At 37.5% G+C, this 17,376-nt stretch overlaps 3 protein-coding genes across 8 annotated transcripts; 2 read left to right on the forward strand and 1 right to left on the reverse strand.

Moving 5' to 3' along the window:
- Positions 1-1,352: 1,352 nt before the first annotated feature.
- LOC107800309 (putative serine/threonine-protein kinase WNK3) lies at positions 1,353-6,715 on the forward strand. 3 transcript variants are annotated; one of them, XM_016623463.2, is made up of 9 exons: positions 1,353-1,856; positions 2,109-2,146; positions 2,269-2,496; positions 2,576-2,799; positions 2,905-3,062; positions 4,591-4,774; positions 4,847-4,984; positions 5,065-5,983; positions 6,117-6,715. In XM_016623463.2, the coding sequence occupies exons 1-9, from the start codon at positions 1,764-1,766 to the stop codon at positions 6,289-6,291; spliced, it is 2,157 nt and encodes a 718-aa protein (XP_016478949.1). In that variant the 5' UTR covers positions 1,353-1,763; the 3' UTR covers positions 6,292-6,715. The 3 variants fall into 3 exon arrangements, with proteins under 3 accessions (XP_016478949.1, XP_075111996.1, XP_016478947.1); XM_075255895.1 differs by having other exon boundaries at positions 6,126-6,715; XM_016623461.2 differs by having other exon boundaries at positions 2,576-3,062.
- A 1,479-nt stretch (positions 6,716-8,194) lies between these two features.
- On the forward strand, positions 8,195-10,317 carry LOC107800308 (elongation factor TuA, chloroplastic). The gene has a single exon (NM_001425893.1). The coding sequence runs from the start codon at positions 8,372-8,374 to the stop codon at positions 9,806-9,808; it is 1,437 nt and encodes a 478-aa protein (NP_001412822.1). The 5' UTR covers positions 8,195-8,371; the 3' UTR covers positions 9,809-10,317.
- Positions 10,318-13,349: 3,032 nt separating this feature from the next.
- On the reverse strand, positions 13,350-16,835 carry LOC107800307 (protein DEHYDRATION-INDUCED 19 homolog 5). Of its 4 annotated transcripts, none has more exons than XR_001651360.2 (6): positions 16,510-16,835; positions 15,067-15,209; positions 14,832-14,909; positions 14,497-14,738; positions 14,050-14,288; positions 13,350-13,692 (listed from the first exon to the last, which is right to left on the reverse strand). XR_001651360.2 is itself a non-coding variant. In XM_016623458.2 (5 exons), exons 1-5 carry the CDS (start codon positions 16,589-16,591, stop codon positions 13,593-13,595), a joined length of 648 nt encoding a protein of 215 aa, XP_016478944.1. In that variant the 5' UTR covers positions 16,592-16,835; the 3' UTR covers positions 13,350-13,592. The 4 variants fall into 4 exon arrangements, 2 of the variants coding, with proteins under 2 accessions (XP_016478944.1, XP_016478945.1); XR_001651361.2 differs by having other exon boundaries at positions 13,350-13,695; XM_016623458.2 differs by lacking the exon at positions 14,050-14,288 and having other exon boundaries at positions 13,350-13,695.
- Positions 16,836-17,376: the final 541 nt, after the last annotated feature.

A 17,376-nucleotide genomic window follows, 5' to 3' on the forward strand; every position in this document is an offset into this window, starting at 1 on the left:
GTTGGTATTCTAGTTATGTTGTTTCTTTCCTTATTTGATGCCTTCCTATTCGGAACTATTATCGCCCCCATAACATGTTTCCCCCTCCCACATTGGCTGGTTATTTCTGTATTTCTTTTCCGCTGTATATACATATGTGAACTGCACAGGTTTATTTGGTAGTCTGGTCCTAGCCTCGTCACTACTTCGCCGAGGTTAGGCTAGACACTTACCAGCACATGGGGTCGGTTGTGCTGATGCTACACTCTGCACTGTGTGCATACCCAGGAGCAACTTTCGGACAGTAGTTGGAGTGCTTCCTTCAGTCCACTCGGAGACCCAAGGTAGACCTGTAGGCGTCCGCAGGCCCTAGCGTCACCCTCTATCTCTATTTCCTATTTCATTTCCTTTGTTCAGAAACAATGTATTGTATTTTTTCAGACCTTGTATATAGTAACTCTTAGATAGTTTGTGACACTGTGACACCGGGTTTTGGGTATTTGAGATTTTAAAAGTTGTAATAGACGTAGCCTTAAGATATATAATTGTTGACTTCCGCTTATTTATTTAAAATTTCGCTTTTATCATATTAACGACTTGTGTTTGTTAAACTGAAGCAAAAATAAAAGTGGCAAGTAGTTAGGGTTCGGTTTGCCTAGCTCCCATTAGTAGGCGCCATCACGACTCCTGATGGTGGGAAATCCGGATCGTGACAATAACAAGACTTGATTATTTTACAAATGCCTATATTTCTTATATAATACATTACTATAACAATTGCGTTAGGGGAAAGAAATTTTTCTACATTAAAATTGATAAAATATTGTATAGAATCAACAATGTCTCACTAGAAGTTAAATGGATATGATTAGCAATATTATCAGTTGAAAAGAATTATTAGAATAATTCGATTATAAGAAAATTATTAATAATTTTGTATCTAAAAAGGTTAGGAAAATAACCTTCAAATAAAAATATATAATATTTTTTTAAAATAAATTAAGGCCTTTTAGCAAGATTTTATTTTAGGCCCCAACAATGTGAACCGCCCCTGCTATTACTACACTTAGCCAGGGGCGAAACTAGAATTCTATTTATGAATTCGACAGAATATTTTGGTCAAAATTTTATATTTGTGTTAAAATTTTCACTAAATATATACAAATAATTTATTCTAAAAAGAATTTTAAAAAATCTTGAACTCAGAGTCTCAAAAGTAGTAATTAGATTCGCCTTTGCGAGGGGTAGTAAACAAGAAGGAAAAAAATTACTTGGCTGAAGAATTTGCCAAATGTAATGTAACCTTAAAGTTCCACAAGCGTCTAGGGTTACTTAAAATAAATAAAAAAAGCAAAAGAGAGGATTGACTTTCCATAAACGTCCAGAGTACTCATTTGTTGACTAATCCAAATCCGAATCCGAATAATAAAGAAATTGGAAAAAAATGGGACTCCCGTCGGTCGCAGTCAGTTAGCGGATTCCCTCCGTTTATACGCATTCAGAAATCACAACCCCTTCACCCGCCACCTTTTTTTCCTCCTTTACACGCTTCAATTCTCTCATTACTGATCCTCTGCACCAAACCTACGTACGTAAAGTACCTACATATAAACAACTTTACTTAGGTGAAGGAAATAGTAATCAAAATTTTTACTTTTATTTTCCTGAATTGTGGGTGACAGTGTTGAATTGGGAGTAGTTGTTCGCTATATTTGACTGATCTGAATCAATTAAAGAACTAGGGTTCGGAATTTTGTTGAATTTTAATTCCTTCGAGGAAGAGAATGCACCAGGATTCGGCGTCCGAGCAGGAACCGGATGATTCTGAATCTGAGCCCGACTTCGTAGAGCTCGATCCTACTGGTCGCTACGGTCGGGTCAGTTCTCACCTTCTACATACTTTTTTTTTAAACCTTTATTTGGTATTTTGACAGAATTTGGCTATTTGTTACACTGACCGATCTGCTTCAATTATTTGCTGAATTTACTAGTTTTTTCCCGCTTTCTTCTTCTTCTTCTTACTAATTTGGTGATAATGGGGTTACATTACTGATTTTATTGCTTGTACTAGTGAATTTTATTAACTGTTTGCATTTGAATTATGGAGTTGTTTTTCCTGTTATGTGCAGTATAAGGAGGTTCTGGGAAAAGGAGCTTTTAAGAAAGTGTATCCTTTATCAAACACCTTTACATGCATATTATTTGCTTATCATTCTACTATTTTTTTTCTATAATGTTTGTTGTGAAGTGATATTCTGTCAATCCCTTGACTTATTATGGGGAAAATAGATATCGAGCTTTTGATGAATTGGAGGGAATAGAAGTAGCTTGGAACCAGGTTAAAGTGGCTGATCTCTTGAGGAATGCTGTGGACTTGGAGCGTCTTTATTCAGAAGTTCATTTGCTTAAAACCCTCAAGCACAAGAATATCATCAAATATTTCAACTCCTGGGTTGACACAAAGAATGAGAATATCAACATCATTACTGAAATATTCACTTCTGGGACTTTAAGACAGTATGTATTTTCTTGTTTGCTCACCCACACCCCAACAAACGTTCTCAATCGCATATACTCATTGTGTACACATGTGTAGATACCGTAAAAAACATAAGAAGGTTGATTTGCGAGCACTCAAGAATTGGTCTAGGCAGATATTGGAGGGACTGTCATATCTACATCGTCACGACCCTCCAGTTATTCATCGGGATCTCAAGTGCGACAACATTTTCGTCAATGGTAACCAAGGAGAGGTGAAAATCGGTGACTTGGGACTCGCAGCGATTCTTCGTAAGGCTCGTTCAGCTCATAGTGTCATTGGTGAGGTCTTGGTCCAATTTGCTAATTTCTGCATCTATCCAAGGTTGCAATTGTTTGTGTTGTTTAGATGGTATCTTAAGAGAGCAATTCTATATTTAATCTCAGGCACTCCGGAATTCATGGCACCAGAACTTTATGAGGAGGAATATAATGAGCTAGTAGATATCTATGCTTTTGGCATGTGCTTACTGGAGCTGGTGACTTTTGAATATCCATATGTCGAGTGTGCAAATGCTGCTCAGATATATAAGAAAGTGACAGCAGTAAGATCATATCTTTCTTGCCGTTTGTTATGTTCTCTGTTTCCTTGTTGTCCCTCAGACGTTATAACTGCATCCTTCATGTCTTGTGTGCTTGTGTATCAATAGAAATAGAACTGCACAAATGGCTGTTTTGGTTTCCAAAATTTGGTTCTGAAACTGCTGGGACCGAAGAGCCAATGCTGACCACTCATACAGCAGTTAGGTTTAATTCGATTCTGACTCATTTTGGTTCAGCTAAATTGGTTTGATAATTCAGTAAGTTCGGTCAATTGACTTTGGGCTCAACGATATGAATCATCTTTATATTCAGCTCTATTCAGGTCCATGTTATTCCAACAGTATAAGCAACTTCCGTTTAAGGCACTTTAGAAATTTTCTAAAACTAAAGGTCATCTAAGTCTTGAACTTATCCATACCTAGAACTAGTGTTAGTGTAACAATAATAATTACACTTTAATTGCTACTAGTTGATATTCCCTATATGGATCTTTGCTTCCATCGTGTTATCTTCTTAACTAAGTATTGTACTAAAATCACACATCTTAGGTTCAACACGTAGATGTGGTAAAATTCAGCGGATGATTGCTGAAGATACAGCAATAAAAGTTTTATTGTGTAGATTTTCACAAGTTTAAATTAGGTTTCATTTGAGGTACATAAGTGAAAATAATGGAGGCACCAATCAATGATGTAAAGATGTATTGAGATGGATGGTAGTGCTAGATGCCTTGCTAGGCAGTCACAAGGAACCGTATCCTCGCTCACATGGTGGCTAAATCTAGAGGGAAGGAGGGAGGGAGGGATCAATTCGGCAAAGAAAATGATTGGAAAAAGAGAAGGAGAAAGAAATCGGGAAAAATACACCATCAAAAACGGATATTTTGGCAGAGTGAAGGATCTGAAAAAGGGAAAGAGAAAAGAAATCTAGGTTAAGGTAAAAGAACATTGATAGGGAATCGTGGAAAAGATAAGTAAGAGGAAGAAATAGAGATAATTCTAAGGAGGAGAAAAAAGAAAGCGAGAGTAAAAAATACAAATATAGGAATCTGTAGAGATACTCAATCCACCTTGACCTTAACTACTCTATACCAAGACAATTGATATTGCTTCTGCTGTATTTTAATAATGGAATTCCATTGGGAGACTCATCGCTGTTGTTAACGGCTCTCTTAAGATGCGCTTAGAACCATAATCTAGGTGACTCTCGTTGGAGCTTCGCCTTACTTTGGTGGAGCTAGAAATCTTACTGATGCTGTTTGGTAGCTAGGAAACATTAAAAGGTCATAATCAATCCACCCTTTGATATTTTTTTTTGTTCGGGGTTGCTACTGGGAGGAGTCCAACTTTGATGATTTGATCCTGAGTGTTAGTTAACAATGTTAATTCTTCTATTGACTGTAGTTTTGATACTTTATTGATTGATCCAATGATGTATATATGTTCTAAAGTTGGTTTAGTTAACACTTGATTTCTTGTATCATTGATTTGTATTTACAAAGCTAAGATCTTGGTTATACCACGTTTGAAGGGAGTTAAGCCCGCATCATTGGCAAAAGTGAAGGATCCTCGAGTCAAAGCATTTATAGAAAAATGTATTGCAAAAGTTTCTGAGCGGCTGCCTGCTAATGAACTATTGATGGACCCCTTTCTTCAGTCAGATGAAGATTCTGGAAGTATATCTAGATCCTTGAGTTCCCACCCCATACATGCAGGTAACTAGAAGATTTCAGCTACACCCTATGCTGATATGTCTGGAAAAAATTGACACTTTTGGGATCTTGCAGATAAGAGTGATGACCAATCTGACAGTGGAAGAAGTCCCAAAGATCCTGTGGCTGAAGGAAGCAGAGATTTCACAGTGCAGGGCCAAAGAAAGGACCTAAACACAATTTTTCTTAAACTGCGAATAACTGATTCAACAGGTTATGCCTCGTCCCTTGTTTCTTCATCAAACTAAGACGAATCACTTCATTAGTTGTTTGACATTTGCCCTGCATCTCAGGTCATATTAGGAATATTCACTTCCCCTTTGATATTGAAGTTGATACAGCAAATGCTGTTGCTAGTGAAATGGTTGAGGAGTTGGACCTGACAGATCAAGACGTCTCTGCTATTGCTGATATGATTGATTCTGAGATCCGGTCATATATCCCAGATTGGGAACCAAAAGAATGTTCTAGCAATCACATTACTGATGAAGTTACTCTTTCTGAGGGCAGTACCTCTGAAGCTCGTGAAGTTGCTCCTTCTGAGAGCAGTACCTCTGGAGCTCGTGAGGATGTTTCCCCCTCAACAATTGACTCCACTCCTTCTGGTGGTCTTGTGTTGGAAAGACTTCCTTCAGGTCGTAAGTACTGGTCTGATTCACCAAAAGCAACCAGTAGTGCGAGCTCTCCGCTCAGACCGGGGCCTTCAAATCTGTCACAGGCAGATTCACCAATTGCCGAGGGTAGCTGGACTGACGAAAATGAACAATCATCTGTCAGCCGGAAAGAGGGAAGCAGTTCAGGTGATGATGCTTTTGAGCATGAAGAGAATGAAACTGAAAATGATATGGATGAAGAGGCTGGTGTATTTCCCAATTCAAACACAGGTGATAAGAACCAGTCTGCTGATTTAATTTCTGAGACCGAGTGTCATTCGTTAGAGGCAAGAAACAATCATCTCAGTAAGAACTGTTCGGCTGACATTGGAGAAATTGTGGAGAAACTTGAGAAGCTGCTAGAAAAGCAGCAGAAGGAGCTAGACGGGCTCAGAGCGAAACATGACTTGGCTATCTCAGATTTTATGAACAAACTTCCTTCTGAGTTACACAGCAGAGTGCGTGCTATTTGTGGTCATAAATTGTCTCCCCATAGGCTGCACTATGAAAGAGGCTGCTCGATTACAAACTCTGCAGACCCAAGCCCCTCTTTTCAGATGTAAGTTATGCTGTCTTTTCTTTTGCTATTTAACTGTGGATATAACTGCCGACTGTTCTTTGAATGTGCCAATCATGTTACTTTTGATTGACTGTTACTGCCGATTATGTTACTTATCCTGAAAGATTTCAAGATATTCCAGAATGCTGAAAAATATTAGAGCTTCTGGCAATGGTTACAAGCAAAATTCAGTAGCTGGGAGTTTTTTGAATGGACCTATATTTAGACGCTGTTTCAGCTCTGTCAAGGGCAACATCAGTTCAGGATTGGGAATTGCCGTAATTTTGAAAGAGGAGGCAGGAGAGTGATCTGTCAGTGAGTGGTGCTTCAATTTGCCTTTTGGTGAGTTTATTGTTAGATGACATATTCAAACTTACGCTGTTCACGAAGAGTAGATTCCGTAGTCCTTCAGAAGGTTTTGTTGACCCGTTGGAACGGTTTGAAATCTCATATTCACGTATGGGATGCCTCAAGCTGCAGCGACAATAGGTTCTTGCATTTTCGTGATGTGTATACTTGTACATATTTACATTTGTATTTAGCAAAGGTCAATTGGTTTGAAATCATTCCTGTTGAGATTTACCTTCATAGGTTTCTTTAACTTTATCAGATATGTTCTATAGACCCGTAAAGAGTTACTTTGGTTGTGAGATTATCATTAGTTTGCGAGATAATTTGATCTCTTAAGCGGATGGCTAATGTTTAATGTTGTCCCTTTTATTTTTGTTTTTACATGATAATATGATGAACAAATGATTTGTTATTCATCGAATCAATGACAGTTCATTGATATATATCGTTGCTTGGCTGATGATGAAGAACTGTGTGACTGACTAATTGTTTGATACGCAATTGAAGAGATGACAGTTTGTATTCCGAGTTTTGGTTCTCTTCCATACGAAATTATTGCAAGTGAAGTTCGAGAGTTGTGCAACGTTAAGCAATCTCTCCCTCTGTGTGTGTATGGCTGCAATTGGCGAATTGAACTCAAACCAACCTCCTGCAACCTTTATAGCATGCCAAATTGAATGACCATTTTGTTTCCTTCCCGTATTCGTGTATTATTTTTTAAACTCAGTCAATCACATATTACTCCGTTTCAATTTAGATGAGGTAGTTTTGACATGAAATTTAAGGAAAAAAAAAGAATACTTTTGAAACTTCAAAAGTAGTCTTAAAAGCTTAATGTGTAAAGGATTTGTGGGGCCATGATATTTATGTGGTTATAAAAGCTTTTCAATTAAGGATAAAATAATTAAAATGAAAGTTTAAAGTTGAATTATTTCCAATTGTAGAAATGTATCATCTTTTTGAAATGGACAAATAAGAAAAGTGTGTTATCTAAATTGAGCAGGAGGAGTAATAAATTGGACACTACTATATATTGACACAGGTTTTAAGATATTCAGTTTGGAAAAGAAGAAGGGGGGAAATTTTAAAGAAACGGGGTGATCAATAGGTGCAAGATCAGAGTGGCCTGTAACACTCAAAACTAGAGTACCTGAAGTAGAAACGTGGCCCAAAGAGAGACTCTAATGAATGAATCACTTTCAATCATTTTCTTTCGTTTGAGCCACAGAATTGGAGCTCTCCTTCATAGCATTACTCGTGCAAAAATCGCCACCATTGTACTACTATATTGTATAATATCATAAAAAATTCAAATAGCGTATGCACTTGTGGTCAATGACAACAAAATGCAATAATCTTCTTTACTTTTTTACTTTAGCGGGTTTTCTTTATACCAGACATATTTCGAGTTAATTGTTTAACTTATTTATTTAAAATAGATACATACATAGACATTATATATTTTAAATATGCTTATTGCGCATATCACATTAAATTAACTTTAAGCCATCACAACATATTCGTGAAATTGATTAGTTTTAAATTATTTATTTCAAAATTAAACATGTAAACATCAAATCAATGTATAACATTAACACCAAATAGGGGCCAATAAACTTTTTAATATCCAATTGGTTAAACACTGAATAAATTGTTTCCCATGGTAAAACAGTAAAACTTACTCAAAACATATAGAATTCTTATAATTTAACGTAAACCAAATAATTAAAAAATCGATCTTCATATTGCAGAAAAACAGGGATTTTATATATGTAGTTTTAAAAAAAGAAAAAGAAAAAGAAAAAATGTTTCCCTGCCCCTAATTCCCAAGAGGAAAGTTGTTGCCGCAGCGTAGTGTTATCCAAATAGGTAGAAATGGATAGAAAAATCCCCCCAAAATGAGTATATGAGCGGCCCTATTTTTTCCTTCCAAGGGATATAACACTATTATCCCCTTCTCCTCATTTTCTTTCAAATCCCAATTCTCACTCGCTCTATCCTTAACTCTCTTTTCTCTCCCAACTTCAATCTCCGGCCATGGCTTCAATTTCAGCAGCCACCGCCACCTCCTCCACTAAGCTTGTATCATCCAACTCCACCAATCCTCTTCTTCCTTCCTCCACTAAACCCTCTAAGCTTATCCTATCCTCTTCCTTTACCCCTAATTGTTCCACCCTTTTCCTCCACTCACCCGCCACCCCTTCTTCTACTGCCACCCATCGCCACCGCCGGTTTACTGTCCGCGCTGCCCGTGGCAAATTCGAGCGGAAAAAACCCCATGTCAACATCGGTACTATTGGCCATGTTGACCACGGAAAGACTACTCTCACCGCTGCTTTAACCATGGCTCTTGCTTCTATGGGAAACTCCGCCCCTAAGAAATACGACGAAATTGATGCCGCCCCAGAAGAGCGTGCTCGTGGTATTACTATTAACACTGCTACTGTTGAGTACGAGACTGAGAACCGTCACTACGCCCACGTGGATTGCCCTGGTCACGCTGATTATGTCAAGAATATGATTACCGGTGCTGCCCAAATGGACGGCGCTATTCTTGTTTGTTCAGGTGCTGATGGTCCCATGCCACAGACTAAGGAACACATTTTGCTTGCTAAGCAAGTAGGTGTCCCCAACATGGTTGTGTTCTTGAACAAACAAGATCAGGTTGATGATGAGGAGCTGCTTCAGCTTGTTGAGTTGGAGGTAAGAGAGTTATTGTCAAGTTATGAGTTTCCTGGTGATGATATTCCTATTATTTCTGGCTCTGCTCTTTTGGCTTTAGAGGCTTTGATGGCTAATCCTAGTATTAAGAGAGGTGAAAATCAATGGGTTGATAAGATATATGAGTTGATGGACGCTGTTGATAGTTATATTCCTATTCCAGTTAGGCAAACTGAATTGCCTTTCTTGATGGCTATTGAAGATGTGTTTTCCATTACTGGTAGAGGTACTGTGGCGACGGGGAGGGTAGAGAGAGGGACTGTTAGGATTGGAGACACTGTTGATATTGTAGGTTTGAAGGACACTAGGAGTACTACCGTGACGGGTGTTGAGATGTTTCAAAAGATTTTGGATGAAGCAATGGCTGGAGACAATGTGGGGTTGTTGTTGAGAGGTATTCAAAAGATTGATATTCAGAGAGGAATGGTGTTGGCAAAACCCGGAACAATTACCCCTCACACCAAGTTTGAAGCTATTGTGTATGTGTTGAAGAAGGAGGAGGGTGGTAGGCATTCCCCCTTCTTTTCAGGGTACAGGCCTCAGTTTTACATGAGGACTACTGATGTGACCGGAAAGGTTACTTCCATTACGACTGATAAAGGAGAGGAATCTAAGATGGTCATGCCTGGTGATCGTGTGAACTTGGTGGTTGAGCTCATTATGCCGGTGGCTTGTGAGCAAGGGATGAGATTTGCCATCAGGGAAGGAGGAAAGACTGTTGGAGCTGGTGTCATTCAGAAAATTATCGAGTGATCAACCAATAGCGGAGCAATTTCCCTTCAAATGGTCTGGTCCCTGTCACACAGTATTTTTAATCCATTGTCATATATGCAGCTTTTTGGTTACTTTTTTCTTATCTTTTAGAATCCTAGTTCAGTTGGAGAAATCTTGTTATAAGTCAATCCTAGTGGACCTTTGCGAGTTTGCTTCAGTTTCGTGCTTTGTTTTTTCATTTGTTTGCAAGGATGGAGAACATTTTGTCTCTTGTGCATCTTACTTTCTGCTAGAACAAATTCATATTGTGTTTGAAACTCGAGTTTAACATGCTAATGAAATTAGGTGCATTTGATATTTGTTTTGACGAATTGATGCTGCTAGGAAACACCCAAAAAAAAGATTACTGAGATGTTTTCTTTACCAGCATATGTCGTTTAAAAACTAAAATTGATGGACATGAGCTGACCCTGTAAGGAAAATATTGTAACAGAACCTCATAAGACTTAAGTTTAGTGATGCTTAATTGTTATTCTCAATTCTGGCTTTAATCCCTGAGTAGAACTATCTGAAATGATCAGTTGGTTCTGTCTTGGAATTCCTAGACAATGGTCTTTATTTATGTACATGAGCATCGTAGAAATTACACTATTAGACATGTCATATACCTATTGCTTATTATCCTCGGAGTGAGATAGTTCGTTCATGCTTGATGCTGTAAGCATGCTTGAAAGATATTCTAGCTGGCTGTTATACTAGGAAGCCTGTTTTACTAAGCTGAGCTAATGAATGAGATTATGTGTTTGATGCCTCTGGATTCAACCTCTGATGTGGAGTTGATTGTTTGTAGCATCTGGTGAAAATGAACGTCATAGCATGTAATTTGTTATATAATGTGATGTTTACTGTTTTTTAAGTGGTATAAGTCAAGCTGTTGAACCGAGCTTTTTCTTAAAATCCCCTATCAACTGCAGCTTTGCAGTCCTTTAGCTCTGAATCAAACAAGCACAACTCCTGTTGCCACGAATTGTAGAGCAACATTTCTTCAGATATTTTTAGTTTGATGTCATTTGTGATGGCAAGTCTTGTTAAGTCCACATATTTCTTCCTCCTCCCTTTTGCACCCTTTGCATGTCACCCATGAGTTATGGTGTTGTTTCAGGGTTATTTGGCTAGTTATTATTCCTGTACTCTGGTGTATTGAAATTAGGGTCTCAAATCTAAACACAACTATTATCACTAAGGTGCAATCAGCTTCTTTTTGCCTTATCAAGCATAGCTACTATTGCTGAATGATGATATAGAAGATTAGGATTACTTGCATGGCCTTTGTATTTGCGCATAAAATGTCATAAATAACTTGTTTGGATAAGTTTCAAAGATCTGCACTTTGCTTATCATCTTTCATTTCCCTACTTAGCATGGTATTCAGTTTGTGATGCAATGATGGTCGAAAGGAGCAATCTGTCTGTATTCAGTCAAATGATGTTGGCTGAATACACGTGGGCCATCAATATCATTAATCTTGTTATTTTTCGCGGTTCGGAACAGTGGTCTGTCAAAGAGCTAGTTAATTGTCGATGTTGCTGAATTTGGCAAGTGATGCTGGAACATCTAGGCTTGAAAAGAGATTTTAAATAATGAGAATAGAGTTTACGTAGATGGAGCATGCCAGTAATATTGCGATGGACCATCCTTTTTTTTTTTAAAATAACTGTGGTGTCCGGACCAGCTTGCGCGCACCTCGACTAATTCCACGGGATATCTGCTACCTCCCATCAGCAACGGGTACCAGGTAACTCTATCCACCAAGGCTTGGATAGATGGGAAGAAATCATCTAGTGGTTTTTGCCCCTGCTGGGACTTGAACCTGAGACCTCTTGGTTCTCACCCACTTGATTGACCACTAGGCCACACCCTTGGATGAGCGATGGACCATCGTTGTCCAGTGTTTGATGCTCGTCAGTTTACTTACCAGTGAGGCATCCATGGTGGGGGAGGGGATTGTTTTTTTGCTGAATATTCTGGTTGGTGTTTGTTAATCTTACTGGACTTGCAAGTGTTTGAAAACTAGTTTGGGATTGAGCTATGTTTGATTGATTGATACCTTTGGTTACCTGTTGATGATCATGGTCAGTGTGTAGACATTTGGAGTTCTCTTAGTTCTTGTGCTACCTCATGATATGATCTTTTCTGAATTAGTGATTCGATGGTTTTTCTCTTGACCAATTATTTTCGAAATTCAGTTAACCAAGCTGGATTTTGGTATCATTGTATGTATCTATTTTTAAAACATCGGTCTATTGGTAAAATGTTAACCTTCACAGCTTCCCTTATGATTGCCAACATAAGTACAACCAGCAACTATGGGGTATCTTGATAGGTGTTGTTCGTTAAATGTAGTTGACTCATCGCAAGAAGTCAGTAACAGTGTAAAGATTCGCAGCTCAAAGTTTTATTCGTTAAGATTAGAATGTAGATGTTTTAATGAGAGCTAATCAAAGCTGAAAGAGCTTTTCCTATCTGGTGTTTCTGCTTTTGGGTTGCAGCAAAGGTGACCAGTTCTGCTTATGGAATCAGGTAAAATGCTCTGGATTCAGCTCTCCCTGACTTATTAGTATCATCTTGAAAGATAAAGTAAAACAGGTATGGGAAAACTGAAACTGTACAGTTGGATCAACAGGAGACTGGAGAACCAGTAGCTAATATAGGTGGTCTTTTGGTAGACGACCAAGCTTATTACTTAACTATGAGTCTATGAGAGTAATACTTCATTCGAAAATTAAGAACCTCAGATTCTGGTGGTATGTGACATTTAAGCACCTCTGAAAATTGGAAAAAATTAAAAAGGGGTGATGCTCATGCTCTCTCTGTTAAAACAATTTGTCCAAACAACTTACAATCGCCCTTCTCATTGTTAGTCCTTTTACCAAAATGTTGTCTAAACAAGTTGATGACTACGTTAAAGGAAAATTTCGTTTCAGTCTACTCCTTCATCTGCGGGTTAAGCTGTCAACCAGTTTGCCCAATTGAACCAGAATATTTTTCTCTCAGCGCAACAGATTACAATGTTGGCCCCTTCAACAAACGATTTATTTTTGAAATGGTTCAATTTGTATTCAGATATAGCCAGCCATATAGGAGATAATAACCAGCACATATTAAAGAAATGTTAAAATGTTCACTGCGTACTTGTCAAAGCCAATTTGCCAACTTCTGTTGAGTTTTTTTTTTTTTGGTTTCCCACCCGGTATCATGTACTCGCATTGGAGCCTGACTATATCCGGATTCACGCCGCATATGAACACAGGGCTCGAACTCGAGACCTCTGGTTAAGGGAAGAACAGTTCCGTCCACTGCACCACATCCTTTGGTGGTAACTTCTGTTAAGTTGTTAGGCAGCATGAAAATTTTATAACGTTTGGTTTAAAAAAAGCATTTTAAGAAAATGAATATATTACTCCGTAGTCCTTACTATACACTCTCCATAGAAATTTCTTATATCACGAAAGTGTCTAAAGAGGACGAGAAGGATATAAGTAGCATAAGTGGTGTGATATGCCCCTGAGGACAAATGAGAGACATTAACATATTTCAGTTTGCACTTAAATTGATCCATGACAGATAGTACGCAGTGCATGTGTTTTCGTGTAAATAGTTTCTAGCCACAAATAATGTAATTAGATATTCCGAGACTTTAGCTAGTAATGGGATACATATAGCACCTACATGTTTTTTGTGAAGAATTATTCTCATACATATGCTCTAATACTAAAAGCTGTTCTCTTCGTTGGGTTGAATCCTCCGGCTGGTTATGCATATCTTAGAAGATAGTTGAAGCAATAATCTCTTGAAGAAATGCAGCTCTTTGCCTTTTCTCTTCATACTGTTCTTCTTGGGCTGGATCACATACTGGCAGCTTGCTGCTACAAAGAAAATAGATTCATGTCATCTTACTGTCACTGTCACAGCCATGATTAATTGCACTACTAGTTCCCTCTTGACACCCTTCTTCTCTGGGATGTTAATAGGGTAGTGGGAAGAGGGGTTCAACAGGAAAAAGTAAAATTCTTTATCTATCTATATAATTATACAGCCAAAACCTAGGCACATCAACAGTTGAGAAATCTCTAGTGTCTCCTGCCTGTCCAAATTAAGCAATTCACAGAGCAATAATTTGTCATAACAATGATAGCTCAGGAATGTCCATTTTGGTATCACTCAGCATTTAATTTTAAGGGCTTAGGGTAGAATTCATAGGACATTTCAAACAATGGTACCTTTTGTTTCATGTTTAAGGTGTCCATCACTGCCCGTTTCATCACCACAGTTGATCATCTTTTACTCACACAAGGATTCTTTGCTACTAGTACCATTGGGCTCTGGCTGTCTTCTTGTATGCCAAAGACGTAAGTCCAAACTTCAACATGATGGGGGCATTAAAGAAAACACCCAGAAAGAGGCCGAATCTACTTTGAAGGGCATGCATTGGTTTCTCAAATGAGGAAAGAGCACCCACCTACATACATACTCTGTTTATTCCAGTGACAACTAATATTGGAAGGTACACTTTTTAGTAGGAATTGCAAGTTTGCTTCCATGTTATTTCACGTTTAGCACTAGTGATTCCAGTTGTTTTTATGGTAAATTTGCAGGAAAGCTGAGATTAAATGAATAAATAAGTAATTATACGCATGCATATCAAATAAGATTTCCTTAATTGGTACCTTTCTACATCAGGAGCAGCAGCAACACTACCAGGAGACTCATCTAGTAGACCATCTTTAGAATCAGAATGAGCCGTACTGCATAGAAATGGCAGCAGAAGGGGATCAGGAGCAGGTTCTTGTACATTGTAGCGGCCAACCATTAAATTTGTGCACAAGAATGAATTTATTTCATGGGGGTCCTTGCCACTTATTGCTGAAGTATTGTTCCAGAAGCTAGACTTCTGGTATCTTCTCCTCCTCTGCAAAACAAGGTGGGAAAAGGGAGGTTTGCTTACTCATTAGGTGCTAATAATCATATATTTATGTACTATTTCTTATTGAAATATGCTTACCTTTACTGATTGTGCATGCTGCAATGTAAAATGCCCCAGAGGATCTTTACCTAAATTTGCAGCACATACGGGACAAACCTGTTCAAGACAACAAGAAGAAAAATATCGGGAAAGTTTGAGAAGTTTCTGAAGTAAGCAGACGCTAGTATTTTTCATTGTTCATTTCCCATTTGACACAACACACATGTTCTTAAAGAAAGTAACATAAGAAACAACTATCAGATGTCTGCATTACCGCTTTTCTAAAGTCAAAGCAATGCTCTTCTTGCAAATGGTTGCAAAGCATCTGGACTTCAATTTCTACATAACAGAAAGGGCAAGGGAACCAGGCCCGAACATCCTCTTCTTCTGCAGTATTATCCACATTTGAGAGATAATCTGCTTGAGAAACCATCATTAGTGTTGAACTATAGGAACTAAATTACGATAGCAAATAGTTCTGGCATAAATAAGTAGAATGGCTAGTCATCTACCCCATGGTTATTTGTTGGAAGTCTGAATCTTTTTCAAGTCAAAAAGGTGAAATGGAAAATGAATCCATCCATAGGGTAGATGTTGGAAGTCTGACTCATTTTCTCACTTAAAATTACCCCCCTACTCATGAAATCTTACCAAAAGTGAGTTGGGAGAGAAGAGTAAAGTAAAGAGTTAAGCATCTGCAAATATGATAAAGTCTCTCAAGAATCTTTCTGGTCCTAAAACCTCATTCAACCACACAATACCCTCCTCAAAGAAGAAAGCAAAGATAACTGATAAATCCAAATATGTTGAGTCGCACATATTATGATCTTCTACATCCCGTGTCTTCAAGTTTTATCATTTGCTCATCTTCTTCATGCAAAGGTACCTCGAGAAGGGTATAACTAATTTGGAATGTTTTCTTCATTATTTAGCCTTACTCAGTAGAACAGGATTTTCAAGAAGTGTTTAAAGTTCTCATGACTCAAAGAGAACACGAAATGTATATGCATATTAGGAGAGAGCTTCTTCTATCGTGATTTTAAGTTTGTTAGTTTCTCCTTCAAAACTTCCAAATTGGTTTATTTATACTATATTTTCTAGCTATTCATGTCATTCATCATTTTCAAATATTATTATTCCTAACACAAGCCAATCAAGCTTCGATTGAATTTCTCTTCCAACTGACTAACCAACTCCAACAACATATGTAACTGTATAATAACAGATCAAGAAAAGAAGTATATAGTTAAACTATTTAAAATGAATATCTTAAGAAAAGGAAAAGAAAAAAGTATAATACTCCTAAATCTGGCAAGTGAAGGAATGGAAGTATAGTATGTTTACCAATTAATGAACAAGCCAACATAAAAAAAAACATCTACTTTAATCCAAAAATAGTCAAAGATCATTATAGCCTGTTTGGCCGCCAAGCTTATTTTTTGGCCAAAAGTGTTTTTTTTTTCGCCAAAAGCACTTTTGGCCAAGCTGAAGGAAAAAGTGCTTTTGAATAGAAGCAGAAGCAGTTTTGGAGAAACAGAAAAAAGTAACGGGATCCTCAAAATAAGTTGATTTTTGCAGCTTGACCAAACGGGCTATTAGACTCTGTACTTAAAAACTCCCGTGACAGTGTGACTGACTGAAATGGGACTTAAAAAGCTATGGCAGGAAGTCAGAACAGTTCCTAAGACAAAAACGTGAGATGCAATTTGATAAATACCAGAATTACTGAGATGGTTTGTTTGGACAGCAGAGAGGTGTCTAGCTGAATTTATTCTTGCTGCGCAAAAGTCCAAATCCATTTTCCACAAATTTCTCTCTTTTTTCTTGGATTAGGATAGTACAAGTCACCTTCTTATTCTTCTAATCCAAGCAAAGAATAAAGGGCTTACAGATTGTTCAATAAATAGCTAAAGCCAGCCAAATCAACAAAAGTTTTGGACAGAGATGGTTCTAAAGATTTAAGAAGAAAGGAAAAGGAGTGTGGCTGCTGCTTTTCCTAATATGTGTTAGATGATGGGAAGTTGTGTTGTACTAGTAATTTGTATTTTAGCAGTGGAAATATTGTATACAAAGAGACAGGTGGGTGGGGTCAGAGATTTTGGAAAGCTTTTCTGACACCCAAATGCTATAGTGTTATATATATTCTTGACACGTGTTGCTATCTCAGTGGTAAATTTTCACTGACAAAATTCCCACTGTTTACTGTACTGGTAATTATTTGAGTTAGATCTGGACATCTGGTTAACACATTTTCTTTCATTCCTTCAAAATGGTAACTTAGGAAGAAATTTGTATAACTAGTGAATCACAATGTACTTAATAGTCAAGTAATTATGGGTCGTTTGGTAGAGTGCATAAGAATAATCCTTAATAGGGTGTATTAATAATACTGATATTAATTATGCTGACATATTTCTTATTCATTATTTGGTTTGATATATTAAAGCATTGCACAATTTCTAAAAGTGTTGTTTACAAAAATATCCTCACAATCATTCCATCACTTTATCTTTTTGGAAGAAATATATGTTGAGGAATATTTTTATATGAAAAAGATTTTAAAAATTTATTTGATTTGTCTACC

The sequence above is a fragment of the Nicotiana tabacum genome, chromosome 6 (genome assembly GCF_000715075.1).
Source record: "Nicotiana tabacum cultivar K326 chromosome 6, ASM71507v2, whole genome shotgun sequence".
In the NCBI taxonomy this organism is placed as follows: Eukaryota; Viridiplantae; Streptophyta; class Magnoliopsida; order Solanales; family Solanaceae; genus Nicotiana; species Nicotiana tabacum.

Bases quoted from the DNA above. Each gene is read 5' to 3' on its own strand.
- LOC107800309 (XM_016623461.2), top strand. From the start codon at position 1,764: ATGCACCAGGATTCGGCGTCCGAGCAGGAACCGGATGATTCTGAATCT. The intron at 2,147-2,268 runs GTATCCTTTATC...TGGGGAAAATAG, and splicing joins AAAGGAGCTTTTAAGAAAGT to ATATCGAGCTTTTGATGAAT. The intron at 4,985-5,064 runs GTTATGCCTCGT...CCTGCATCTCAG, and splicing joins GCGAATAACTGATTCAACAG to GTCATATTAGGAATATTCAC.
- LOC107800308 (NM_001425893.1), top strand. From the start codon at position 8,372: ATGGCTTCAATTTCAGCAGCCACCGCCACCTCCTCCACTAAGCTTGTA.
- LOC107800307 (XM_016623458.2), bottom strand. From the start codon at position 16,591: ATGGATTTGGACTTTTGCGCAGCAAGAATAAATTCAGCTAGACACCTC. The intron at 14,739-14,831 runs GTAAGCATATTT...CTTGTTTTGCAG, and splicing joins AGCATGCACAATCAGTAAAG to AGGAGGAGAAGATACCAGAA. The intron at 13,696-14,496 runs GTACCAATTAAG...TTTTCTTTGTAG, and splicing joins GCTGCTCCTGATGTAGAAAG to CAGCAAGCTGCCAGTATGTG.